The sequence below is a fragment of the Lepus europaeus genome, chromosome 5, assembly GCF_033115175.1.
Source record: "Lepus europaeus isolate LE1 chromosome 5, mLepTim1.pri, whole genome shotgun sequence".
Classification (NCBI taxonomy): Eukaryota; Metazoa; Chordata; class Mammalia; order Lagomorpha; family Leporidae; genus Lepus; species Lepus europaeus.
The window spans coordinates 120,622,744-120,649,706 of NC_084831.1; the positions used below are offsets into that span (position 1 = coordinate 120,622,744).

Sequence of the window (26,963 nt, forward strand, 5' to 3'; positions counted from 1 at the left end):
TTTTGGTTCTTTCATTTTAGGGGTGGGTGGGAGGGATCAGGAGGAGTGGGAGGTGGGAGCTAGAGGGACTGGGGGTTCTGAAGCTGCGGAGGGGGCTGCCTTGAGGGCAGAGGGTTTGGGGGGTGGTCTGTAGGGCTCAGGCACCATGGGGATGCCGACAGACTGGTAGCCTTCAGGCAGGGGCTGCTGCCTGTGCCGCCTCTGCCGAGGTCCCTGCTCCTCGTCCAGGTCACTAGGGGAGAGAGAAAGGAGGCAGCCCAGTCACCAAGCGTCTGTTTTCACAGGTGCGCTGGGCACACCAGCTGGTGGCTGTAGGGAGCTTCTGGTTTTCAGCTGGTGCTGAGGGCTGAACCAGGGAGGGCAGACCCGCCGGTGAGCTCGGCCGTCAGAGCTGCTCAGGCTCCAGCTGCCCCGGTGCTGACCCAGCCTGTGACTCTCAGGGCTCTGGAAGCTCCCGGAAGACAGCGCTGCTTCCCTGAGCCCCTCTGCAGAGCGCGGCCTCTAGGGCCCTGTTCACGCTGGAATGTGCCCACTGGACAGTTTTCTTTGCAATCCTCCCAAGTTGGAGGCGGCTTACCCATCTCAGACACAGCTGGCCCCTAGTGTTTGTTCAAAGCCTCCGGCCGTCACAGCAGTGACAGCCCTGGTGCTGTGCGTCTTACCAGGCCTCCCCGACCCTTGGCCACATCTACCCAAGATGCCTGCCCTGGGCTTGCTGGCCGCCAGCGTGGCCTGGCTGCCTCCCCAGTGGAGGACCCACCCCACGCTGGCTTTTCCATCCTTAACCTCCTTGGCTCTGATGACCGTTGCCTCTGCCCCCAGTCCTCCTCTCTCTCTCTCTCTCTTTTTTTTTTTTTTTCCTTTTTTGTAAGATTTATTTATATGAAAATCAGAGTTACACAGAGAGAGAAGAAGAAACAGAGAAAGAGGTCTTCCATCTGCTGGTTCACTCCCCAGATGGCCACAGCGGTTGGAGCTGTGCTAATCTGAAGCCAGGAGCCAGGAGCTTTCTCTGGGTCTTCCACGTGGGTGCAGGGGCCCAAGGACTTGGGCCATCTTCTATTGCTTTCCCAGGTCATAGCAGAGAGTTGAATCAGAAGTGGAGCAGCCGGCAGTAGAACCAGTGCTCATATGGGATGCCGGCACTGCAGGTGGCAGCTTTACCCACTAAGCCACAGCACCACTCCCCCCACTGCCCAGGTCCTCTTCTGCTTGGCTACCCACTGGCTCTCTCCCCTGGCTGCATGGCTGTGACATGGCCGTTCCTCAAAGCCCCCTACCCTCATGGGGCCGGCTCTCCCTCCTGGCCACTGGCCCTGCTTTCACATCTCCTCAGCACATAGACCTTGGCCAGACTGCCCTGGCTCCTCAGCTCCTTCCCCCTGCCCAGGCCAGTCATCTCAGGTGCTTCCTGAAGACGCCCAATTCTCTCCCCATCTCGTCCTTCCCCTGAGCTGCCCAGGAAAAGCCGTCAGCACTCAGATCCTGTCCGTGGCTGCCACACTTGTCCGAGAAAACCACGTAACCAGGCACAGGCAGCAGGTTATGGGTCCCAGCATCGCTGGGGCCTCCCTCACTGGCTTCTTTGCACACTCCCCAAAGCAGGTATTTCCGCCTCCGCCACCCACTCCTTGAAACCTTTACTCCACTCCCAGCCACCCCTTTGCTGTCTCAGCAGGTGCCCTCACCTCCTACTCCCCTGAGAAAGGCCAGGCCACCCGGCTCCAGTAGGCTCAGCTCGGCACACAGGTGTCTGGATCTCCCCTCCTGCCTGGGGCCAGCCTGCTGGTCTCGAAGGCCATCTTGTCCATCTGGCCCTGAGACCCAGCCCTCCCTTGATAGTGCGCTCTCGTCCACTTCTTAAATGCTCAGCTCTTCCTGTGCTTGCATATGGAAAGATCTTGGAGGGGCAGCCACTGAGCACATCTGAGGAAGTCACGTTCCATGGCGGAGTGCCTGGGTTCGAGCCCCAGCTCTACTTCCTCTCCAGTCTCCTGCAGATGCGCACCCTGGAAGGTGGCAGCTGATGGCCCCTGCCACCCACATGGGAGACCCAGATGGAATTCTTGTCTCCAAGCTTTGGCCTGGCCCAGCCCTGGCTGTTGTGGGCATCTGAGCAGTGAGTCAGCAGGTGGGAAATGCTTCTCCCTCTCTTGTGTCTGACTCTGTCATGAAAATAAATAAAAATGTAAAAATAAAGTCTTTTAATGCTGGGTCCCCTTCAAGCTCCTGTCGTGTAAGACTGACTCCTTCCTCTTCTTCATCACCAAGCTTTCCCTTCCTTTCTTCCTTTTTATTTTATTTATTTATTTTTTTTATTTTTTTGACAGGCAGAGTGGACAGAGAGAGACAGAGAGACTGAGAGAAAGGTCTTCCTTTTTTGCCTTTGGTTCACCCTCCAATGGCCGCCACGGCTGGCGCGCTGCGGCCAGCACATCGTGCTGATCCGAAGCCAGGAGCCAGGTGCTTCTCCTGGTCTCCCATGGGGTGCAGGGCCCAAGGACTTGGGCCATCCTCCACTGCACTCCTGGGCCATAGCAGAGAGCTGGCCTGGAAGAGGGGCAACTGGGACAGAATCCGGCACACCAACCGGGACTAGAACCCGGGGTGCCAGCACCGCAGGCAGAGGATTAGCCTATTGAGCCGCGGCACCAGCCCCTTCCTTCCTTTTTAAAGATAGTTGAAAGGCAGAGTTACAGAGAGGCAGAAGCAGAGTGAGAAAGGTCTTCCATTTGCTGGTTCACTCCCAGATGGCTGCAATGGATGGAGCTGGGCCCATCTGAAGCCAGGAGCCAGGAGCCAGGAGCCAGGAGCTTCATCAGGGTCTCCCATGCAGGTGCAGGGGCCCAAGGACTTGGGCCATCCTCCACTGCTTTCCCAGGCCACAGCAGAGAGCTGGATTGGAAGTGGAGCAGCCAAGATTTGAACCGACGTCCATATGGGACGCTGGCACTGCAGGTGGTGGCTTTACCCGCTAGGCCAAAGTGCTGGCCCCCAAGCTTCCTTTTCTTCTTCTCCTCTCCCTCCTCCTCCTCTTCCTCTTCCTCCTTTTTGTAAAGACTAATTTGTTGGAAAAGCAGAGTGCCAGAGAGGTAGAGACAAGGAGGGATCTCCCATTCACTGGTTCACTTCCCATATGGCCGCAACAGCCAAAGGGTAGGCCTGGCTAAAGCCAGGAGCCAGGAACTCCATCCTTGTCTCCCAGGTGGGTGGCAGGGAGACAAAGAACAGGGCCGGGCCGTTGTCTACTTCCCAGGGCACGTTAGCAAGGAGCTGGATGGGAGGAGCAATGCTCCTATACGGGATGCCGGCGTCACCAGCAGCAGCCTACCCACTGCGCTGCCACGCCAGCCCCCATGTCTGAGTCCTCTGTACCACCCGCTCCTCAACCCACCATGGCTGGAGGCTGGCCTTGAAAACTGTTCCCACAGGAGGAGGTGGTTAGCCTGTGCGTAAGATACCTGTAGCAGCTGGGTTTGGAACCAGCTTCCTAACTCCGGCTTGGCCAGTGCGGGCCCTAGGAGGCAGTGGTGATGGTTCGGGAATTAGGTCCCTGCACCCACATAGGAGACCTCCTGTGTGTGTGTGTGTGTGTGTAAGTTTTTATTTATTTATCTGGAAGGCAGAACAACAGGGAGATTTTCTCCATCAGCTTGTTGGCTCCTCACATGCCAAACAGCTGGGGCTGGGCCAGGCTGAATCCACAAGCCAGGAACTCCATCCGGGTCTCCCACGTGGGTGGCAGGGACCCAAGTATATGAGCCGTCACCTGCTGCCTCCCAGGGTGCACATCCATAGGCAGCTGGATTGGAAGTAGAGGCAGGACCCTATCCCAGGCAGTCCAACATGGGGTACAGACACCCCAAGCAGTGGCTTAACCCACCGCACCGAAACACCCCAGGACACACACGTGAATGGAGTTCCCAAGCTCCCAGCTTTAGCTCCGGCTGTTGCCAAGCACGCCAGGAACAAACCAGCAGGTCAGAGTGGTCCCTTTCTCTCCTCAAATAAATAAACATTTTTAAAACATTCCCAAAAGCCACCCAGCAATGGTCCCGTCCTGGCTCCCCTGCTTTCTCGGCCCCACCCCCACCCTCTGCTGTGACTGAGCTCCTCAGGGTTCTGTCCCTGGCCGCCTTCTCTCTCCGGCCCCGTCCTACGTCCTACGCCAGGAGGATCTAGTTCTTCCTCTCTAAGTCTACAGCCGCCCAAAAGACACCTCCAGCCCAGAGCCCTGCCCCCTTCCCACCGCCCCAGGGCATCCCCGGCTGGCTGCCCTACAGATAACCTCCTCAAAGATCTCAAATTGGGCCGTCCTCTCTCCCAGAACCGATCTCTGGCCAAGCAGAGAAATCCCCGTGGCTCTCAGCTCCTGGGCTGTGGCGGGCGTGACTGTCCCCCCACCCCCACCCACCTTCCTGCTCCAGCCAGCCTCAGCTCGGCCACCTCTGCTGATGGCAAACGGGACGCCGGCTCTTCCCAGCTTCAATCGGCGGTGCTAGCCCACCTGGCCACCGCCCCGCCCCGCTCCGCTCCCAGCTCAGCCCCCACCCCCACCCCCACCCACCCCCTCCGTGCATCTGGTCCGCCTTGTCTTTATTTACCGTCCTGAATGTGTCACATTCTCCAGGCCTCCCCTGGAATGTCGCCCCCCCCCCCTTCTCAGCCCCACAAGACGCAGTGTGCCCCCAGCCCGGTGTGTTTCCACCTCTCGTAATGCACCCCCTGTCCTGGTGGGGTGTGCTCTGCTCCTTTATCCGGCTGTTCCCCTTGCTGTTGTGACCTAAGTGATGTCACCCCCCTTCCCTCGGCCCCGCCCCAGCACTCTGCAAACCTCAGCTCCTTCCCTCCTGTCCACCCCCAGTCCAGGCACCCAGGAAGCCCTCGGTGCACACGACGCCCCTCCCCTCCGGGCTGCCAGGGGCAGCTCCTTCCGCCTCGCGCTCACCTGGACTCGGAGCTGGACTCCCCGCCAAGCACTTCCTGGAGCTGCTGCCGCAGCCGCCGCTCCTCCTCGGGGTCTTTCCTCCCAGCAGCAGCCAGCCAGAGCCGGGGGCCTTCCTCGTCACTGGAGTCCCTGAACAAGTCCCAGGTCTCAGGGACCCGGTGTCCCCGGGGGAGGGCGGCCCCTCTCGATGCTGCCACAGACTCCAGCCACCCCACCTCGCCCGAGCACTCACAGCTCCAGCTCCAGGTCCCCCTGGTAGGAGAGGGGAGCCGTGCACACGGAGCAGGTGTTGTCCAGGAGGCGGAAGCAGGTAGGGCAGTAGAGGCCTGAGGGTGGCCAGGACAGAGGGGGGAGCCTGAGCCTGCCCCGCCATGCCCTGTGCCACCCCTGCTGGGAACATCCCTGTCCAGTGCGCACACCAGGGAGCTGCTGTGGTGGCCTGGCGTACAGCAGGGAGAAAAGGCGCTCCCCGGGGCCCTGGTGATTGCCACGCAGCGAGGGGGCCGCAGCCAAGGGTCATGTGCCTGGATGGTGAGCCCCAGCGGGGAGAGGCCCCTGCCCAGGGATCTCACCGCGGCAGCCTGGGGTGCTACAGGACACAAAGTTCTCCATGTCCCCATCGTCCTGGGACTGTCCGCAGCCCAGGCAGTAGGCCTGGCGCCGCCGGTAGTGGTTGGCAATCGGGCTCAGGCAGGGGCACCTGAGGAGACGGGTTCGCAGCTGCTAAGCAGGCCAGGCCCTCCAGCTTGGCCTCGGCCTTGGAGGCCTTCCTGCCTCCCCATCTGACTGCCACATCCCCCTTCCTCCCTGCACTGCCTGCTCTGAGACCCGCCCCCTCTCCTCCGGGAATGAACAGCGTGGAATGGTCCACTCTGACCCCTGGCTCTTTTCCTGTCCCCTCTCTCCTCCCCCCTGCAGTGGGCTCACCAGCTGGCCAGCACTTGGAGGACGCTGCCATGGCCGTGGTCAGCCGCACGCCGCCTCACTGTGCGGTGCAGGGCATCCAACAGGCTGGTCCGGCGACTCAGAAGTACGTTGTAGAGGTAGATAATCCTCTCCTGAGATGGGGGAGGTGGGGGATGGCACCCCACTTGATCCTGGACGTGACGTCAGCCTGAAAGGCCCTCTGCACCCATCTCCGCTCCCCATCCTTTCCTTCCCTCCAGCTCCCGTGAATCCTTTGAGGCTTGGCTGCAGCTCCCCTTCCTCCAGGAAGCCCTTGGGACTTCCCCAGACAGAGCGACCCTCTCCCTGCTCTGAGTTCCCACAGCTCTTAATTCATTCCTTAGCAAAAGCACTATTTAAATCATAACGTCACGTGAAAAGCCTGTCCAAGGGCCTGCCTGTAGACTGAGTGCCGGGCTCACCCTGGGGTCCTTGGAGAGGAGCACAGCGAATGGCGCCTAGTAGGTGCTCAGTAAGTGAGCAGTCACACAGTGAGTCTCCACTCACATCTCCACCTGTCCACCCTACCTCCGGCACACCCCACCCCCGCCCTGCCATGGTTTTAACCCAAGTCTGGAGCAAGCTCTGGCTTGGGCAGCCCTGCCCCAGGAGGCACCATTTCTCCCAGCCCCCTCCGGGGCCTAGCGACCCCACAGTCCAGGTAACCTGCTGTGGATTGTCACCAGAGGAGAGAGGACAGGGTTGCTGAAGAACTCCAAGCTCTCAAAGCCAAGCCAGCTGGCTGGGAGTTCAGCCCCCTGGGGAGGGGCAGTGCGGGTGGCGGGGGCCTCACCTGCTCCCGGGATGGGTAGTAGGAGGCACAGATGAGCCGCCGCAGCCGACTGACGTAGTGGCCACACAGCGTGACGAAGAAGCACAGGCCGTACATAGCGCCTGGGAGAGCACACAGGGCTGTGAGCCTCACCCAGCCCCCACAGCCCACTATTCTGGGCTCCCTCACCCTCGGGGCTGTGGTTGATACCGATGGCTATATAACCAGTGGTGTCAGGCTCCGAGGGATGCAGGAGGCAGCGGCGGGACAAGATGCTGATGTTGCCTTGTTGTAGGACATCGAATGCCGACACCAGGTCACGGTAGATAGTCCCAGTGTAGCCAACTCCCTCCACGGTTATGGACACTAACACGGGGCCTGGCACAGGGAAATTGTGTGAGGGACACTCACGGCAGGTACCCATGTCCTCTGGAGGGTGGCTGGCAGAACCTGCCCCGCCCCTCCCCCCCGTCCCACTGGTGTCTGGTCCACCTGCCCAGGCCACAGGTTTGAGATGACCTCAGCAGTCTGTCAGTGCACCCTCTGCCTCCATGAGCACCCAGAAACACTTACTGTGTTACTAGTGTGTTGTAAGTTATTTGAAAGGCAAAGGGACACAGAGGAGACAGAGTTCCTATCCTCCTATTAACCCCAGCCAGAGCTCATCTTCCCACACGGGTGGCAGGGACCCAAGTAACTGAGCCATCACCTGTTGTCTCCTGGGGTGCACATTAGCAGGAAGCTGGATCATAAGCAGAGCCAGGGACCTAGGCACTCTGATAAAGGAGGCAGCATTCTAACTGCTGTGCCAAGCGCCCACCCCAGGAAGAGCTCTTTTTTTTTTTTTTTTTCTTTTTGGCAGGCAGAGTGGATAGTGAGAGAAAGAGAGAGACAGAGAGAAAGGTCTTCCTTTTTGCCGTTGGTTCACCCTCCAATGGCCGCTGCGGCCGGCTCATCGCGCTGATCTGAAGCCAGGAGCCAGGTGCTTCTCCTGGTCTCCCATGCGGGTGCAGGGCCCAAGGACTTAGGCCATCCTCCACTGCCTTCCTGGGCCACAGCAGAGAGCTGGCCTGGAAGAGGGACAACCAGGATAGATCTGGCGCCCCAACCGGGACTAGAACCCGGTGTGCCGGCGCCGCAAGGCGGAGGATTAGCCTGTTAAGCCACGGCGCCGGCCAGGAAGAGCTCTTTTGAATCACTGCCTGAGTACTGAGTACCGGCTACCGCAGGCCCGGACTGCTCTGCTGGGGGGTGGGGTGGGGGGGGTGGGGGGGGGGTGGGGGGGGTCTGTGTTTGCTGCTGTGCTCCAGGAGCCCTGGCTCGCAGAGTTGGGACAACGACCTTCCTCGGCTGGTGGCACGCTGCCGCTGTGGCCCTAGCGGCCACTGGACACACACAGTTTCCCAGCGCTAAGATGGAGAACCCGCCTGACAGACGACAGAGCCGGGACTCCAAGCCAGGCCGGTGGGACTCCGGCAGAGCTGCTGTCTTTGCTCTGGCGCGCCGTGACCTTGACCTGCACACAGGTATTACCAGGCAGAGTTGGAAGAAGGGTGTGGGTGGTGACTTGGGGACACTCAGGCCACCCCTCCGGATGAGGGGAGGCTGGGGAGGTGCAGGCGCAGGCACTCACTGCGGGCCACGACCTCTCCCTGCAGTTGGTACCGGGCCAGGTCAAGCACCCAGAAGACGGAATAGTCCAGGAAGACCAGGAGCAGGACCAGGAGGAGGTGGCGCATGAGGTTGAAGGTGTCCAGGATGTAGAACACCTGCTCCCATCGGGACAGGAAGATGGAACCTGCAAGCACTGCGCTGGTCAGAAGGCTGCGCCCCGCACCCCTCCCCTTGAACCCCAGCCCCTGGGGAGGGCACCTGCCCCTGCCTAGGCCTGTTTGTTCATCTGGAAGAGGCGAGGAAGGCAGCTGGGAGGACCCATGGGCAGGGGGCCCCGGGCTGGAGGTGCAGGCACACCTTCCCTTCCCTCCTCCTCCCCTGCACCAGGATCACTCCTGCCCCTCCCCCTGCATCAGACTCCCGTTTGCACTTCCTGCCCAGAGAGCCGCCCCCTCCCTCCCTTCCCTTCCTTTGCTCCCTGTCCACTCCCTGCCTCCCACTCCTGAGGGCTCCCCCTAGCCTGACAAGTCCTTAGGGCCTGGTTCATGGCGCCTCCCTCTGGCCTTGCACCAAGCCCGCCTGGAGTTGGGGGAGCCCTGGTCTCCCGCCCCATGCTCAGGGCCCACACCAGGCTGGATGTAGCGTCCAGCCTCATGGGCACTGAGTGGCAGCACCGTGGGCAGCCCCGCTAGGGAGCGGACAGCCTCCATGTGCAGGAATCGCTTGGTGATGTAGACGTTGTCAAAATCGTCCCAGTTCAGGTAACAGTACCGATAAAACAGGGCCCTGGGGATGGAGAGCACCCTGAGCAGCCCCGCCCACCCTCAGCCCGGGTCCCCACGGCAGCCCCGCAGTGCTCACTGGAGGTACAGAAGCGTGATCAGCAGAGGCATAGTGTAGCCCATCAGCGCCAGCACCTCCCGGATATGGTAGAGCTTCAGGCTGACAGCCTCCTGCAAGTCCAAGGCCACCTGCGACAGGCTCCGCGAGGCATTGAGGTCCACGGAGAAGTAGTGCGTGGCTGTCATGTTGAACTCAAACTCCCTGCGCACCCGGTTAATCAGCTCCATCACAGCTGGGGCCCCGGGGAGGGAGCAGAGTCAGGAGGGGGCAGGGGTGTCCCTGGGGGAGCAGGGCGGGGGGAGCAGAGAGATGGGGGCAGGGGTGTCCCTGGGGAAGCAGGGGGAGCAGAGAGAGATGGGGGCAGGGTGTCCCTGGGGAAGCAGGGTCAGGGGGGAGCAGAGACGGGAGGGGGCAGAGGTGTCCCTGGGGAGCAGCCGGAACCCCCAGAGCGTGGGTGTGTGGTGCACAGCGCAGGGGACCAAGCCTGCACACCTGAGTGTGCACCTGGCCCGTGAGCGACCTCAGGGACCTGGGGTGGGGGCAGGGTCGCTGCTCTGCAGCCCAGCTTTGCTGAGCCACCTCCCCTTGCTGGCCTCCATTTTCCTGTGGGGACCACGTGGACATTGGGCTGGTGGCCTCCTGAGACCCTTTCCCGGGGTAGACTGGCAGCGGCAGCAGGCCGAGGAAGGAGACCACCCAGGGGCACCGCCTGTGGCGGGGGAGGGGCCGCTCACGGGTGCCGATGGTCTTGCGCAAGAAGGGCTGGATGTACTCAGGGATGACGCAGAACACCTGGACCACTGAGAACCACAGCGGCGCGGTCAGGAGCCGGGAGGACACGCGGCCCGCCCCCCCAACCCCTCCCGGCCCTGGGCCTTCTCCACTTCCGATTGGCCTCCACGTTGGCTTGAAACCTTGCCCCTGCCCCACCCCTGGTCTCCCACCCGGCTGTCTCCGGAGGTCCTAGGCCCAGTGTGCTCGCTGGCTCTCTGTTCATCACCCCCTGGGACCCCCCGGCCTGCCCTCCCAGCTGACCCCCTCATTCCCACCCCCAGCCCTGCTCACGGCTGGCAAGTCCGCAGAGCACAAGCTTGAACGGCATGAGTGTGTAGCACAGGTGGTAGGCGCGGGGAATGACTGTCACGCACTTGTCCTTGGCGTTGTCGAAGACCCGTGCACACTTGGAATATGGGTTGCCCAGCTCTGCGTTGCACACGTCGCCGATGTGCAGCAGCCAGTACCACACATTGCGCAGGGCCCTGGCTGTGGACAGCCACGGGGCTGGCACCAAGGGCCCAAGCCCCTCAGCCTCTTCCCAGGGGCCAAGACCACCAACCAGCAGCAGAGCCCTGTCGGTGTGGCCTGACTAGGCTGTGTCCCCTCGGGAGAGGCTGGGGGGGGGGGGGCTGGGTGCACTTGGAACCCCCTCCCCCCCAGGAGGAAGGAGCAACCTGGATCCGCTCCATGGCTCACCCACGTGCTTCACGCCGTCCATGATGGCCCGAAAGAACTTGCGCACCCGGTCAGCCACCACTTTGGCCCTCTGGGCAATCGCTTTAATCTTGTGCAGGGCACCTAAGGGTGGGGCAGGGGCTCTGGGAGGCTCCCTCTCTAGGGGCTCCTTGGCAGCACTTCCCCTGGGGCAGGGAGGGCAGAGACAGCTACTTTCCCCAGAACTGGGGAGTCTGGATGCTCAGGTCTTGGGGGCTGTGGTCACCGGCAGAGGAGGAGGCCAGAGACCCAGGATGAGGCAGGGGTAGGCCAGGCCCAGACTCCCTTTCCTGCCTCGGACCCTCTGAAGTTAGATACCAGACCAGCAGACAGCAATGGGGCCAAAGGACCCCAGAATGTGCAGGGTGAGGGGACGCAAAGGCCAGCAGGAGATGGGGGGGTCCTTACTGACGAGGGGCTGCCGGGCCCTCTCTAGCATCTCAGCAGTCTGGTTCAGGGCCAGCTCTGCCCCACAGTCCACAGCCTCGCTGGCCTGGGTGAAGTTCCGCAGTGTGTTGGCACAAGGCCCCTGCAGCACCAAGCCAAACGCGGCCACCAGCAGCAGCATCCGGCCCTGCCCTAGGGGACACAGGTGTCTTTGTGACCGGGACCCCTGCTGGGAACGGGAGCCTGCGGAACAGTCCCCTCACCCCGAGCCGCACCCCACCCCCAGCCCTCCTGCCCCAGGACCTGCCCCGCCGCCGGGTGGGTGCCGGGCTCACTGGAGAAGGCCTGGGGCAGCAGCAGGAACACAGTGGCGCGGACCTGGCGGGAGAAGCCCAAGCCCAGGCTGAGGAAGGCGCCCACAGTGAGGGTGCCCACTAGGCAGCCCCAGGGGCTCAGCCCCTCCACCAGCAGCTCCAGGAGCCCGTAGGCAGTGGCCAGGATCAGGCCCAGCGTGAAGCACCCAGTGCTTCGGACCACAGCCCGGGCCAGACTGGGCTCCTCTGCCACCCAGGAGCTCGCAGCGTCCTCCCTGACTCTGGGCATGGCTGCTGGGGCCAAGGTTCACCCGTCTCCTGGGAGGCCCCCCGGGCTCTGTGGCCCCGGAGTGTCACCGTGTTCCGTGTTCCGGGGGTTCTGAGGGCTTGTGCTGTGTCCCCACGCCCTGGAGCCAGTTCCGAGGTCTCTGGTCCCCATCCCCCCACCTCCAAGCCTCCGCAGGCCCCGCCCCTGCTTCTCTGGCCAGCACCTCACACGGAGGCTATCCTTGGGGAGGCTTCTGAGCTACAAGAGGGCTCCACGGAACACACGCATGGACACTGAGCTCCTTCAGAAGGGAGCATGGGGGCCGAGGAAGAAACCGCCCCATACCAGTGAGTCCCCAGGGCCCCGCCCCCCCACCTCTCTCCTCCAGAGACCCCTGCCCTCTTCTTGGGGAGCCCCATCCTCCATCTGTCCTGCCCTGCTCCCCGGCCCCAGCCCAGCCCTCTCATCTCCTCTCCCTCACACCTGCCCCACCTCCTCCAGGACTCCCCAGGTTCCCCTGGCAGCCCCAATCCTACTGCTCCATGTGCCAGCTGTGGGGTGGGTTCCTGTGTGTCCCTCCTCCCAGTGGTGCACAGGCTCCTGAGCTGGGGGCTGCCAGGCCCCTGCAGCCGCTTCCTTGGACGCCGGCCCGGCGAGTTTCCCGTCACCGCCTTCCTGCTGGGGGCAGGCACTGGGGGACTCCTGGCCATAGGTGTGTATGGAAGCAGAGGGTCGGGGCTGGTGGGGGCTGGACCAGAGCTGGGCAGGCTCTGGACCTTTAGCTTGCCCCATGCCCCCAGGTCTCTTCGAGCTCTTGGTGAACCCCGTGAACATATATGAAGAGGAGAAGATGGTGATGCTGTACGGCTTGGTGGGTTAGTGCCGGGCAGAGGCCTGTGGCACTCGGCCCAGGCCTGGATGCCTGGGGTGGGCTGGGTGGAGCTGGAGCTGCTGCCTTCTGTCCCCAGGCTTTCCTGAGGCTTCGGCCTCCTCTTAGGTTTAGGGGGCCATCCAGAGAGAAGAGGCCCCCAGTCTAAGAAAGAAGACACAGTCCTCACCCTCAAGGCTCTGCCACGTGATGTGGTCCAAATCCCATGGCCCTTCGCAGTTCTCTCTGGGCCTCTGTAGCTTGAGTAGTCAGGGAAGGCTTCTTGGAGAAGGTAATATTTGTTTTTTGTTTTTTAAAGATTTATTTGAAAGAGTTATAGAAAAAGGTAGAGACACAGAGAGAAACAGGTCTTCCATCCGCTGGTTCACTCCCCACATGGCCACAATAGCCAGACCCAAGCTGATCAGAAGCCAGGAGCTTCTTCTGGGTCTCCCACGTGGGTGCAGGGGCCCAAGGACTTGAGCCATCTTCTGCTGCTTTCCCAGGAGCACCAGCAGGGAGCTGGATCAGAAGTGGAGCATCCGGGATTCAAACCGGTGCCCATATGGGATGCTGGCGCTGCAGGCCTGGCTTTAACCGGCTGCACACAGTGCCAGCTCTGAGAAGGTGATATTGAATGGAGAATTTGTGTCAGTAGGTGTGGGGCTGCGAGAACAGAGAACCCACCTAACAGTGGTTCAACCACAGAGAAACTTTATTATCTCATGTAACAAAAAGATTCAAGGTAAGATATCATTGGAGTTTGGATCACTCAACAGCTCCAACCAGCAAGGGCCTAAATTCCTTCTGGCTTTTCTATCTTCCATCTTTGGCCTGTTAGCTACTTCTCTTCAGGTCACAAAATGGCTGCAACAACTCCAGATATCTCATCTTTTTACAACAATATTAAAGACCAGGAACAAGGAAAACTTCCCGTACTCTCCCCAGCAGACTTTCATATATCTTTGGTCAGATCTGCAACATGGAACCAACATGTGGCACAGCAGGTTAGCTACTGCCTGTAACATCAGCATCCTATATGAGTACAGGTTCAAGTCCTGGCTGCTCCACTTCTGACCCAGCTCCCTGCTGATGCACCTGGGAAAGCAGACAGTGGCCCAAGTACTTGGATTTCTGTCACCCACCAGGGAGACCCAGATGGAGTTCCAGGCCCCTGGCTTTGGCCTGGCCCTGTGCTGACCATTGCAGCCATTTGGGGAGTGAATCAGTGGATGGAAGATACGTGTGTGTGTGTGCGCACACAACACTGCCTTTAAAATAAATAACAGGCTAATCCTCCGCCTTGTGGTGCCGGCACACCAGGTTCTAGTCCTGGTCAGGGCACCAATCCTGTCCCGGTTGCCCCTCTTCCAGGCCAGCTCTCTGCTGTGGCCAGGGAGTGCAGTGGAGGATGGCCCAAGTTCTTGGGCCCTGCACCCCATGGGAGACCAGGATAAGCACCTGGCTCCTGCCATCGGAACAGCGCGGTACGCCAGCCGCAGCGCGCCTACCGCGGCGGCCGTTGGAGGGTGAACCAACGGCAAAAAGGAAGACCTTTCTCTCTGTCTCCCTCTACTGTCCACTCTGCCTGTCAAAAAATAAAAATAAAAATAAATAAAAATAAATAAATAAAAATAAATAAAAACAAAAACAAGGGGTTGGTGCTATGGTATAGTAGGTTAAGCCTCCACCTGCAGCACCAGCATCCCATATGGGCACCAGTTCAAGCCCCTGCTGCTCCTCTTCTGATCCTACTCTCTGCGTATGGCCTGGGGAAGCACTAAAAGATAGCCCAAGTACTTGGGCCCCTGCACCCATGGGGGAGATGCAGAAAAGGCTCCTGGCTCCCGATTGGCCGTTGTGGCCATTTTTAGGGAGTAAACCATCGGATGGAAGACCGACCTCTCTCTGTCTCTCCCTCTCTGTCTGTGACTCTGCCTCTCAAATAAAGAAATAAATCTTAAAAAATAAAAAGGAAAAAAGAAAAAGAACGGCCACACATGGCTGACCTAGAACCTATTCCAGGCAAGGGGATAGAATTAGCATTGTACCCAGTATGAATGAATTGGGTTTTTTTTTTTTAAGATTTTTTTTAAAAAAGATTTATTTCTTTGAGTGGCAGATTTGCAGGAAGAGAGGGAGAGGGAGAGACAGAGAGAGAGAGAGAGGGAGAGAGAGAGAGATCTTCTATCCACTGGCTCACTTCCCAGATGGCTGCAATGGCCTGAGCTCTGCTGATTTGAAGCCAGGTGCCAGGAGCTTCTTCCAGGTCTCCCATGTGGGTGCAGGGGCCCAAGGACTTGAGCCATCTTCTACTCCTTTCCCAGGCCATCATTAGCAGGGAGCTGAATGGGAAGTGGAACAGCCAGGACTCGATCCTGCACCTACATGGGATACTGGAGCCGCAGGCAGCAGCTTTACCACCGTGCTACAGTGCCAGCCCCAGATTTATTTATTTTTTTAATTTATCTGATAGGCAGAGTTAGAGAGAGAGGGCTAGACATAGAGATCTTTCACCTGCTGGTTCATTCCCCAAATGGCTGCCACAGCTGGGTCTGGGCCAAGCCAAAACCAGGAGCCTGGAGCTCCATCCAGGTCTCCCCCATGGGTGGCAGGGGCCCAAGGACTTGGGTCGCCTTCCAGGAGCTTTCCCAGGCGCATTATCAGGGAGCTGGATTGGAAGCAGAGCAGTCGGAACGCCAACCAGCGCTCTGGTATGGGATTCTGGCATGGCGGTTGGTGACTTAACCGGCAGCCCCACAACGCCGGCCTCTGAGTCTGTTTGATACCAGCAGGAAACTTTTTCTCTGGTCGCTCTACTCAGGCATGTTCTTCCACCAGTGGCCTTTATGCAGACCTTATCTCTGGTCATTTGCCTTTACAAGACCTCGTCCTGCTTCCGTAACTGTGACTCATTTTCAGGGGGCAGCGGTCAAGTGCAGTCTCACCACGAAAATTCCAGCCTGGCTTTCATCCTGGAATCCTTCCCCTTCTCCTGCCAACCTCCCTGCCCCCACCCCCAGGCCGGATCCCAGCGTGGGGTCTGCAGGAGAGGAGGGGGCTGGGCTCCAGCGCTCACTTGTTTCTCCACTTCCTTCCCTTTCTGGTTCTTCTGATATCAGAAAGGGGATTAGAAGAATGAGAGGAAAAGGGACAAAAGTCTCAGGTCCCCATGCTGTTGCGAGCTGGCACGCTCTCAGGCTGGCTGTCTCGGCGCTGACGCTGGCCTCTCGGGGGTTCCGCGTGGACCTCGGCAGTGCCCAGCCTTCTGCACAGGGCTCTTCTCTTTAGCTGACCTCAACTGGAGCCCTTTTAGCACCCACAGGCCACCCCCAACCTCTTCCTTTAGAAGCTCGCTGATGGCTCCAGGCCCAGCGCCCCCCCCCCGGGGGGGGCGCCCACTTGGGGTTGTCCTGGGAAAAGCAGGTGTTGTTGGCCTCCATGCTCACACTCCCGCCCCACAGTCCAGGAGACACCAAGCTGAGCTCACCCCGGCCCTCCAGTCCCTGTGCCCTGGTGGCAGCCTGCTCCTGCAGCTGAGCTGAGAGAGGCTCCAGGGGCCCCCATGTGACGCGTGCCACCAGCCTCGCCCAACTCTGCTCCAGTGCCTGCCTGCTCCGACCACGCCTCCCCACTTCCAGAGAAGTCATATTTCCAGTCCCTACATGATATCGGCTGGCTGGGGTAGAGGACTGGGAGACTCGTGTTGCTCTCGGTGAGCCCACGGACGGCACCTGCCACCCACCCGGCGGGGCTCTGGTTAGAATGTAGGTCAGCTACTTGTCAGCTTCTGTCCCCAGTTGGAGTGTTTGGCCAGAAGGCCGCGACGGGTTCAGACACACCCACATCCACCCTGCCAGGGGCCTGGGGCAGGGCCCGGCTATTGCCCTGGAACAAAACCCAAGTTGTGCTAGCGAGGGAGAGGGCAGGAAGAGTGCTGGGTGGCGCCTGCCGGGCTTCGCCACAAACCTGTATGGCGAGGTGGAGCCGGCCATGTGAAGACCTGGGCGGGGGAGGGGCTCCGGCAGACCTGAGAGCAGGAAGGAGCAGTGGCCAGGTCTGCGTGGGCGGGGCGCTGAGGCTCATGGGAAGGCGGGGCGCCAGGTCGGGGCTCAGGGGAGCGCCTTGGGGGCGCTGGGATCCCACCCTCGGGTGGTAGAAGGTCCCTGAGCGGGCAGAGGCAGGGAAGCCTCACAGTCTGGCTCAGGCGTTCCGAGACCTCTCAGGCTGCCTTGGGACACGCGTCAGGAGGCTGCGGCCCCAGTGAGAAGGGCTGCGGCGGCGGAGGGCCGGCTTTGGCCATCACTGGGCGTAGGCGCCAGCCACATGGGCACCCCCCAGCTTCCCTGAGCAGCGCCTGCTGCTCCTTGGGCCTGGAATGTCGTCCGTGCCTCCTGACAACACTTACTCATCTCGCAGGCCTGGTCCCGCCCTCCAGCCCCACCCTGCCGGCTCCCACAGCTCCAGAGCGGAGCGCCTTGCTCTGAGCACAGGCGGCTGGAGTCATCTGTTTACTGGCTGTCTCTCTCCCGGGTTATGAGCCTCCAGGAGCTCACCATCGGCCTGCAGCCACCACAGGGAGACCCGGGCGAAACTGCGGGGACCCTGCCGACACCGGGAGGGGCTGCAGTTAGGGTGCCAGTGCCACAGCTGGTGTCAGGTCCCCAGGGGCGTGGAGGCCGGCCCTGACCTATCTCCTGGCTACTCAGCACCAGTGCTGTGTCCAGTTTTCTCTCTTTTTATTTTAAATGTTTATTTATTTATTTGAGAGGCAGAGTCACAGACAGAGGGAGAGACAGAGAGAGAGGTCTTCCATCTGCTGGTTCACTCCCCAAATGACTGCAACGGCCAGAGCTGGGCCTGTCTGAAGTCGGGAACCAGGAGCATCCTCTGGGTCTCCCCCATGGGTGCAGGGGCCCACGCACTTAGGCCATCTTCCACCGCTCTCCCAGGCCATAAGCTGGGAGCTGGATCAGAAGAGGAGCAGCCGGGCGGGACACAAACCAGCGCCCTTATGGGATGCCGGCGCCACAGGCAGAGGCTTAGCCCCCTATGCCACAGCACCGGCCCCCAGCAGGTTTCTCGTGCTGCCTCGATCTATGCTCCCTTGGCACCAGGGGCAAGTGGGGATCCAGCCAGGGCACGGGAAGTGGCGGCTTCCCCTCCCTTCCCAAACAAACACGCAGAACCCATACACTCATCCAAGTCAGTCACCAGCCATCTCTCTCTGCGCCCTCCTCAGGCTGGCCTCCTGCTAAACTGTAAATGCTACAGAATGAATGAAGGCATCCAGAGCGGGAAGGTGGTGGTCCCACTAGTGGGGGGTGGGGGTTGCGGCAGGTGAGTGAGGCAGCTCCCTCTCTTTGCTCTCCCCACAGGCCTGGGAGCCGTGGGCTGGGGGACCTCCCCCCACGTCCGCTGTGCCAGTCTCCTGCTAGTACCTAAGATGCTGGGCAGAGAGGGCAGGCTTTTTGTCCTGGGGTACGCCCTGGCTGCCATCTACGAGGGTGAGCATGTGTTCCTCGGTCACCCGAGGTGACCTGAAGCAGCGACCCTGGGTGGGAAGTGGGGGGCGGGGGAAGGGGAAAATCCAGGGATCTAACCCCAGCTGCTGCGACCTGTTGTGCATCCCCAAGAGAACTCCTCACCCTCTCTGGTGGAGAAAAATCAAGCGTGGAGCCGAAGGAGTGCTCCCAGGTGTCTCGGTCCCAGTGCCACCCGTGTCTGAGGGAAGTAGCGGCTGCCCAGGGATGCGACCCACTGGGGCCTCTTCCTCCAGGGCCAGCGGCCAATCTGCGGCACAACCTCAACGAAGTGATAGCGTCGCTGGGCTGCACCGTGGAGCTGCAGATCAACAACACGCGCTCCGCCTGGCGCGTCTCCACTGCCCCCCTGCGGGCCGTGTTCAAGGACCTGCTGGTCAGCCGGGGCGGGGCGGGCTTGGGGCCGGGCGGACCTGTGCCAGGAGCCGTGGCCCTGGGGCTCCCTTCCCGTCCCCACTGCCAGTGCCAGCAGCACCCTCCCCCTCATTCCCAACAGCGGGTGGGTGGTGTTCCGGGCAGATGAGTGACACAACATATCAGGAAATTGGGGGCCACGACCTTGAACACTTCAGAAGCCTTGAGGAGTAGGGGATTGAGGAATTGAGTAAGGGAGGGCGGTCTGGGAGGCGGGGACATCTCCCGATGATCAGAGCAAGTGGCCGTGTGTGTGTGTGTGTGTGTGTGTGAAGTCCAAGGACCAGGAAACCACTAAGCAGCAAGGGTCTGGGCGGGGGCAGCGGAGCAGAGTCCTGGGCATTAGCTGAGGCCACGGGGATGGGAGCAGCCGAGCACTGACACCAGCGGCTGTGTCCGGGAGCATCAGCTCCCTGCAGGCCTGGGGCGGGAGTGGTAAGCCTGGCCCTGGGGGAGGAGGGCAGGCTGCAGGCTTGGCAGCTCTCAAACCCCCAAGCTTTCCCTACCCCCAGAGCAGTAAAAACGCACTGAAAGCGGAGGCTCACAACATCTCCAGCTCCTTCGAGGAGCTGGACGCCCAGGTGACCAGTGAGGCCGGCTACACCGCCGAGGATACTGCGGGCTCCGAGGACATGGCCCTAGGCGTGGGGGCCCGCGCAGCCCTGGGCTCCAGACTCCGCCTCTCCACCCAGAAGATGTATGAGCTGAAGACGAAGCTGCGCTGCTCCCGTGAGAGGGGTCCCGGCTGGGCAGCCTGGGGCCGGGGCTCCAGGTCGGGGCGCAGGATCTCTGACACCCCTCCCTCCTCCCCCGCAGACGTAGTGAACAAGGCCATAGTGAGCTGCCGGCGCTGGTTTGCCCAGAAGCACCAACAGTGCATGCTGCGCATCCAGGTCCCGCTCCTCAACCACCTGCTCTGCCTGCCTATGAAGTTCAAGTTCTTCTGCAGCATCGCCAAGGGTCGGCACGGGGGCAGGGGTGCGGGGAGAGCCAGGGCTAGGGAGCTGAGTCCTTGGGGAGAGCTGGCTGACTCTGGGTGGGGGGAGTTCAGGCTCTGAGGACACAGTGCCCGCCCTCTGAGCCCCGCCCACCACTAACTGGCCTTGGGACATAGGGTAGGTGACAGCAAAGCTCTGAGCTCCATCGCTCCCACTGACAGATGAGAGTGCTAGTGCTTTTCCCAGCATTGTAGTGGATAATACACGAAAAGCAGTAACAGAGCTGGCACCCAGAGCAAGGGCTCTGTAGGCGTTCACTGCCATTATCAGCGTTTATATGGCTATGGACAGGCGAAAATATGGAAATCAGGCCCTGCTTCCCCAGGAAGGGAGGCGAGGGGAGGAGCTGGTGCAGTAGAAAGCCACAGGCAGGGAGACAGGGCCGCAGGAAGAGGACTGCAGGGGAGGCCAGCCGCGCACGGACGGGGCGGCCCTGACCCGCCCTGCTGTCTGCCAGTGATGGAGGTGTGGTGCCGCCATCGCATCCCAGTGGAAGGCAACTTCGGGCAGACCTACGACTCCCTCAACCAGTCTATTCGTGGGCTGGATGGGGAATTCTCGGCTCACATTGACATCAAGGTGGGAAGCACCTGCGCGGGGTGGGGGAGGGGCAGGCGGGGTAGCGGGAGGGCATGTGTGAGGGAGGCCCAGGGAAGAGGGGACCAGGCGTGAGAGGGGGGCACCAGGAGGGGCGTGGTGCTGGTGTCTTGGCGGGGGGGGGGGGCGGTCTTGCCAGGCCGGGGGTGTGGATGAACCTGGCTGGGGCAGGAAAGCAGCCAGGTGAGCAGGGTCAGGCCAGCAGGGCTGAGTCTGGAAGAGCTGCCTCCTGCTGCGCCTGCGCGGGTGGCCGGCCTGGTGGTGCCGCGGGCTGAGGCTGCTCCGTGCCTTCCCCCAGGAAGAGAGGCAGAGCGCGGTACTGGGCCTCAACACCAGCTGGGAACACGTGAGCACCGAGGTGCGGGACTACGTGGAGCGCCAGGAGGCCCAGCTGGAGTGGGCCCTGGGGCTGCTGCACACGCTGTTCTCCTGCGCCTTCCTGCTGGTCTTGCACTCGTGAGTCACGGACCCCCGCCCAGCTCCCACGCGGAATGCTCTTTGCCTAGCTGGATTCATTGTTTACACAAAGCTAAAGGAAATGTGGCCATTTTGTCGGGAGGAAGGAACGGTGCCTGTCCCCACCTCCATGCCTCCTCCCCGCCTTCATCCCATACGGCTTTGAGCTCCGGTTGCTGCTCGCTCTGCTAGGTCCCCTTGGCTCCGACTCTGTGCCATTTTTATCGCCCAGTTTGGCTTTCATTTTCTCCCGCCTGCTGCACTGGCAGCTACCTTCCCTCCATCTAGAACAAAGTCCCTGACCGCACCCCACCCGGCGTCCAGCTGCACTGCCTGGGCCTGCCGGGCTCTTGTTCTCCTGCTGACCTCCGGACACCCTGTTTCTTGTCCCTGTCCCCACCCCAGTGCCCGAGATGCCCCTGCTCTGCCTGCCCCTGTCCGAGGGGCCCAGAGTGGCCGCCCGCGAGCTGGGGGGGGTTGAAGGTGAATGAACCGTGTGCCCGCCCTTAAGCTCCTGGTCTCGTTGGGTGGTGATAGCACCCACAAGGCACATGGTTCAAGGGCCATCAGGTTAGGTGTGGGAACAGAGCAGTGGCCCCCAAAGCACCACATCTGGGCTCTGAAGGCTACAGGAGGGGCGCCATGGCCGGAAGGGTGGGGCGTTCTCCTGGCATCTCAGGGCGGGCGTGGAGCACAGAGCCTGGCGTGGAGGACTGGGCCCAAGTAGACGTGACCAGAAAAGTCCGGAGAGCCCTGCCCTGGGGGTGGGTGCAAGATGGACTGGGGCCCACTGGAGGGAGGGAGGCCAGGCCGAGGCACAGGTGACGGAGCCCAGCTGGGATGGGGCGCGGCAGGAAGATGGCAGGAGACAGAGGCGGAAGGGGAAAGGTGCAGCGGGTCTCAGAGCCAGCTTGGGGAGGGAAGGAAGGAGGCACAGAGTCAAAAGCCACTTCCAGGCTTTCAGCCTGGGTGAGGTCATTCGCTGAAGGGACAGAGCCAGCCCGTGGGAGGGCAAGGCCCTGGCTCAGGAATCCCAGCACCACGGAGGTGTCTCCACAAGGGGGCGCTCACAGTCTGTTTTTGTATTTGTAGCTATTTCTGTCTTAAAGGCAAAGATGGAATTTTTAGGGTCTCAGAACCAATAGTACTGGAATTTAAATCTCAGACTTCACATCACTTATCTAATATACATTTATAGTTTTAAACATTTTCAACAATTAACATGTTTTCCTCTGGAAACTGAAGCATTATGTGGGACTTGGAAGGATACATGGACGATGTGCGCGTGTGCACACACGTGTGACACACACGTGCACAAACACATGTGCACAAGTGCATGCACACATCACGGCTGTGCTCTGGGGCAGCCAGGGAGGGGCAGGCGGGAAGGGGGATGGTGAGTGGCAGTTATGATCTGTGCCTGCAGTCAGCACTGGGAGATGCGCTGCGAGCAGAGCCCAGAAGCAGGGACTCCTGCAGCCTTGCGTGGCCTCCCACTTCCCTGCCTCTGCAGGAAGCCCGCCTGCCCCCAGCTCACACGCACACGCACCACACTCCCAGGCAGGCTGGCAGAGCCCGCTCGGGCTCCCACCTCGTCTCCCACTCACCTGCTCATGCCGCATGGGTTATGAGGGCGGATGCCTTACACCACCCAACTGGAAGAGAAGCGGCCTCCTCACCATCCCCAGTGCCTAGCACAGGGCCCGGGGTGTAGACTGGTGGATGCTGGCCCAGTGGATTGAACGCCTGGTCCTCAAGGAAGTCCATGGCTAGGGACTGGCTTTGTGGGCGTCCCATATGGGCATCAGTTCGTGTCCTGGCTGCTCCACTTTTTTTCTTTTTTAACATTTTATTTATTTACCTGAGAGGTAGAGTTATAGACAGACAGAGGGAGAGAGAGAAAGGTCTTTCATCCACTGGCTCACTCCCCTAAATGGCCACAAAGGCCAGAGTTGGGCTGGTCCAAAGCCAGGAGCCAGGAGCCAGGAGCTTCTCCCAGGTTCCTACATGACTGCAGGGCCCTCTTCTATTGCTTTCCCAGGTCATAGCAGAGAGCTGGGTGGGAAGAGAAGCAGCCAGGACTTGAACCAGTGCCCCCACATGGGATGCTGATACTGCAGGAGGAAGATTAGCCCACTATACCACAGCACTGGCCCCTACTGCACTTCTGATCCAGCTCTCTGCTATGGCCTGGGAAAGCAGCAGAAGATGGCCCAAGTGCTTGGGCCCCTGCATCCAGGTGGGAGACCTGGATGAAGCTCTTTTTTTAAAAAAAATTATTTATTTACTTGAAAGCCAGAGTTACACACAGAGAGAAGGAGAGGCAGAGAGAGAGAGAGAGAGAGAGAGAGAAAGGGAGAGAGGTTTTCCATCCACTGGTTTACTCCCCAGTTGGCCACAACGGGCAGAGCTGTGCCAATCCAAAGCCAGGAGCCAGAAGTCTCCTCAGGGTCTCCCATGCGGGTGCAGAGGCCCAAGGACTTGGGCCACCTTCTACTGCTTTCCCAGGCCACAGCAGAGAGCTGGATGGGAAGTGGAGCAGCCAGGACTTGAACCAGCACCCAATATGGGATGCCAGCACTGCAGGCGGCGGCTTTACCCGCTACGCTACAGCTCTAGTCCCCTGGATGAAGCTCTTGACGGGTCCTGGGGAGTGAACCAGCAGATGGAAGATCTCTCTTTATCTTTCCCTCTCCCCCTGTAACTCAAATAAATAAAAATAATGTGGGAAAAAAAAAAAGGAAGCCTATGGCTGGAGGTGGGTGACCTGGAGGACAGGTGACATCCCCATCCGTCTGTCCCCAGCTCCTTCTCCTACACGGACAGTTACAACCAGGACATCCGCTTTGACAACATCTACATCAGCACCTACTTCCGCCAGATTGACGAACGCAGGAAGAAGCTGGTGAGAGGCACGGCCCTGCCGGAGACGCCTCGCTGCGTGCCCTGGGCAGGCTGCCGGCTCCAGGAGGCTCCTTCCTGCACAGACACTGATTTCCCCAGGGCAAGCGGACTCTGCTGCCGCTCCGCAAGGCCGAGGAGAAAACCGTCATCTTCCCCTGCAAGCCCAGCGTCCAGAGTTCTGAGATGAGAAACGTGGTGTGCAGGGCGCGACCCAGAGGCTGGAGGGCGTGCTGCTTGCCAGCCCGGTGCCGCTGCCCAGCCCGACCCCTCCCGCTGCCCCTCGAGCAGGTGAGGGAGCTCCTGGAGACGCTGCCCGTCCTGCTGCTGCTGCTGCTGCTCTTTGGGCTGGACTGGGCCCTCTACTCCATCTTCGACACCATCCGCCAGCACTCCTTCCTGCAGTACTCCTTCCGCAGTGAGCCAGCTGCAGAGACGGCCCCCACCCGGGAACTCCACCCCCAGCAGCCACCCCGATCCTCCCAGAGCCGCTTCTGCTCCCTTTTCTGTGACTCAGGGCCCCCACCTGCGCAATGCGGGGGCCACCCTTAGGGTCAAATCTCAGCTCTGCGGTCACCTGCTGGGCCTCAGTTTCCCCTTCACAGCAGGGAGGGGCTGGATCTACAGAGGGACGGAAAGTCCTGTGCACCTGGGTATTTCCTGGCCTTGGCCCCCGCCCCCTAACTCTCTGCCGATGCCCCCACTCCCCATCCTGGTCTCAGGCAGTCACAAACTGGAGGTGAAGGTCGGGGGAGACTCCATGCTGGCCCGGCTGCTTCGGAAAACCATTGGGGCCCTGAACACCTCTTCGGAGATGGCGGTGGAATCAAACAACATGCGTGAGAGGAACTAAGGGTCGGGGCGGGGGTCCAGAGGGTCCCAGGTCGAGAGGTGGGGTCTGGGCCCTGCTGCCGTAGAAATTGGAGCCAGCTTGAGTTGGAGAAACCAGGGTGGGAAACACACACACACACACAGATATATTCACACACACACGCTCACACCTGCAGGCTCGGAGGGGTGGCAAGGGGCTTGCTTGGGCCAGAAGGGTCTGGGGGCTTGGGGCCAGGGCCTCCCAGTCCTCTCTAGAGCCTCTCTAGCTCCTGGAACTCTGTGCCATCAGTGACACTTTGCAGATCTGTGTCCCACTGAGCACACAGCTACGGTACTGACACTGCAGACCCGCAGGGTGGGGGCAGGCAGGCCCAGGGAGCGAAGGGCCCGACCTGCAGCTCCCTCTGGGGTGGGGATCCAACCAGATGCCCAACAGCACTGCACCTCCCCCAGCCTGCCTGCCGCAGCCCGTGTGCCTGGACGCCAGGGCCTACTGGAGAGCCACACTCCCCACTGGCCTGCTGGCCTGCCTCTGCCTAGCCCAGGCCTTCGCCTACCGGCTGCGAAGGGTCATCGCCGCCTTCTACTTCCCCAAGGTGTGTCCTTCTGACCTCCCCACCCTCGGGGCATGCCTTCGCCTGCAGCACTGTCACGGTCCTCTTGCCTCCCGCTCTGCCCCCAGCGAGAGAAGAAACGGGTGCTGTTCTTCTACAATGAGCTATTGAGGAAGAGAGCAGCCTTCACCAAGCTAAGGCGGGCTGCCATCATGAGGCGGGCACAGCAGCAGAGGGCTCCGGCAAGTGCTGGCTGCGTGCTCGGGCCGGCTCTGGGCTGGGGGGGGGGGGCATGCCCCCCCCCCGGCACCCACCCCTGACCCCAGGCCGACGTGAACACCATGCACGCTAAAGGCCCTTGTCATCCAGTTCCTGGAGGTCAAGGTTGTGTCCACCTCTGTAGTCCAGCATGTAGCCCGGCCTGAGATGCTTGGTGTCCCACAAGCAAGCAGGCAGGAAAAAAAAAAATCAGATGTGATACAGTCTGCCCAAGGTTTACCAGAAATGGGGGTGCCCCAGGCAGAGCCACACCTTCTACCCAGGAGCTCAGCACAGTGCAGAGGAAGAAGGGTGGGCAGGTGGGCAGGGGCACATGGTATGGGCACAGAGCACAGTGGGAAGGAACAGAGTCCAGTCCACATCCCCTCAGGAAGCTGCGTGACCTTGGCCAGTGTCCTCCCTGGGACCCCTGTTTCTCTCTCTGAAGACCGGGGCAGTTGGACAGGTCAGCAGGGTCTCCCCACTAGAGATGAATGTCCAGTGCCAGGCAGGTGTGGGGCTCTGGGGACCTAGAGCCTTCCATAAACCCTGGCTCCTCCCCCTGGTGAGCGCCCCCTCCCCATAGGATCTTGAGCACGCGTGGTACGGGACCTGTGTGGGTTCTCCCGCCTGGAAAGTGGGTGAATCTTCCTTCTGCTTCCCGCAGGGAGGGAGGGAGTGTCACTGGTGGTGCCAGCACGCCGCAGGTCCCTTCCCCATGTGTCGCGCGGGGTGACGCTGGGAAGGGTCAGTTTTCTCACCTGAACAAGGTGATCCTAGTGCCAGTGTCTGCCTCAGAGGATCAAGTTCTGATCTGGGTTCATTTACTCAGTTTCTTAGCACGGAGCCTGGCATTAGACGCCTAGCAAGCAGAGGCTCCCGCAGAGCTCACAGAAGTGGGACTGGCGTCTGCACGGCTTTCTCTCCCCACCGAAGCCCACCACCCGCCACAGTGAACAAGCTGGGGGGTTCCCTGGTCAGGCCCAAAGGAAACTGAACTTGCAGATGACAGATGGCAGTGTGCGGGACGTCCCTCCAAGCTGAGGGAACAGGACGTGAAAAGGCTCAGAGCCCAAAAGGAGTGCAGTGCCAAGGCTAGCCCGGGAGGAACTAGCCCAGACAGGGCGGCCCTTGGGTGCGGGGGGTGGGGTAGGGGACGCTGCCACCCCCAGGAGTTCTGCTTTTGGGTGGCAGGCAGTGCCCCTCTCCCGTCCCCAGCTTCTTGAGCAAAAAGCCGCTAGCCGGATGACCGCTTGTGGTTTAGAATCGCGGCATCCAGGTCTGCGTGTCTTCCAGAAAGTTACTTCCCCTTCCTGGGACTCCGGGGATAAAGATGGCGATGCGTGTCACTGGTGTCACCCCGCAGTCTCGCCGCGAGATCCCGGGAAGGCAAACGACACTTGGGGACCCTTGCAGGCTGCGTCCTCCCACGCTCCCTCGCGGCGCCCCGGGAGGGGCTCTCGAGGGCCCGCTTGCCTAGCACCCTCGCTCTGCAGCCCCCAGCCTGGGGCTCTGGGGCGTCTCGGGACCCTTCGTCTCTCCCGCCTCGCTCCCCAGCGGGCTCTAACCGCCCCCGCCTCCCAACAGCGCCACCACCTCGTGGACCTGCTGCACCGCCGCTGCCCGCCGCTGCGCCGCTGGCTGCGCCGGCGCTGCGTGGTGTGCCAGGCGCCCGAGACGCCCGAGTCCTACGTGTGCCCGACGCCGGCTTGCGAGGCTGTGTACTGCCGGCCGTGCTGGGACGACATGCGGCAGTGCTGCCCGGCCTGCACACCCCCCGAGGAGCTCTCCTCCTCCGCCTACAGCGACAGCAACGACGACACCGCCTACGCGGAGTGAAGAGCGCCTGGCTCCGCTCCGTGCCATTAAACGCCTTGCACGCGCCTGCTGTCCGCCTTCCTGGGGTCGGCGGCCGCCAGAGCCGGTCGGGAGAGGGGTCCCCGATTGATCCCCCAAAAGGC

At 61.1% G+C, this 26,963-nt stretch overlaps 2 protein-coding genes across 2 annotated transcripts; one reads left to right on the forward strand and one right to left on the reverse strand.

Annotated features, from left to right (window-relative positions):
- Nucleotides 1-11: 11 nt before the first annotated feature.
- On the reverse strand, nt 12-11,603 carry DCST2 (DC-STAMP domain containing 2). The gene is given in 16 exon segments (XM_062190153.1): nt 12-53; nt 55-232; nt 4,949-5,077; nt 5,181-5,274; nt 5,521-5,648; nt 5,876-6,006; nt 6,687-6,787; nt 6,876-7,043; nt 8,299-8,463; nt 8,908-9,065; nt 9,141-9,354; nt 9,857-9,922; nt 10,188-10,385; nt 10,596-10,697; nt 11,022-11,192; nt 11,336-11,603. Coding segments are annotated over 16 exon segments (2,313 nt in total).
- Nucleotides 11,604-11,876: 273 nt separating this feature from the next.
- Nucleotides 11,877-26,841, forward strand: DCST1 (DC-STAMP domain containing 1). The gene is made up of 16 exons (XM_062193644.1): nt 11,877-11,929; nt 12,169-12,294; nt 12,383-12,457; nt 17,829-17,957; nt 18,230-18,369; nt 18,920-19,136; nt 19,224-19,367; nt 19,863-19,984; nt 20,301-20,458; nt 23,264-23,363; nt 23,462-23,557; nt 23,651-23,777; nt 24,082-24,198; nt 24,644-24,786; nt 24,873-24,986; nt 26,590-26,841. Coding segments are annotated over exons 1-16 (2,061 nt in total). The 5' UTR covers nt 11,877-11,928.
- Nucleotides 26,842-26,963: the final 122 nt, after the last annotated feature.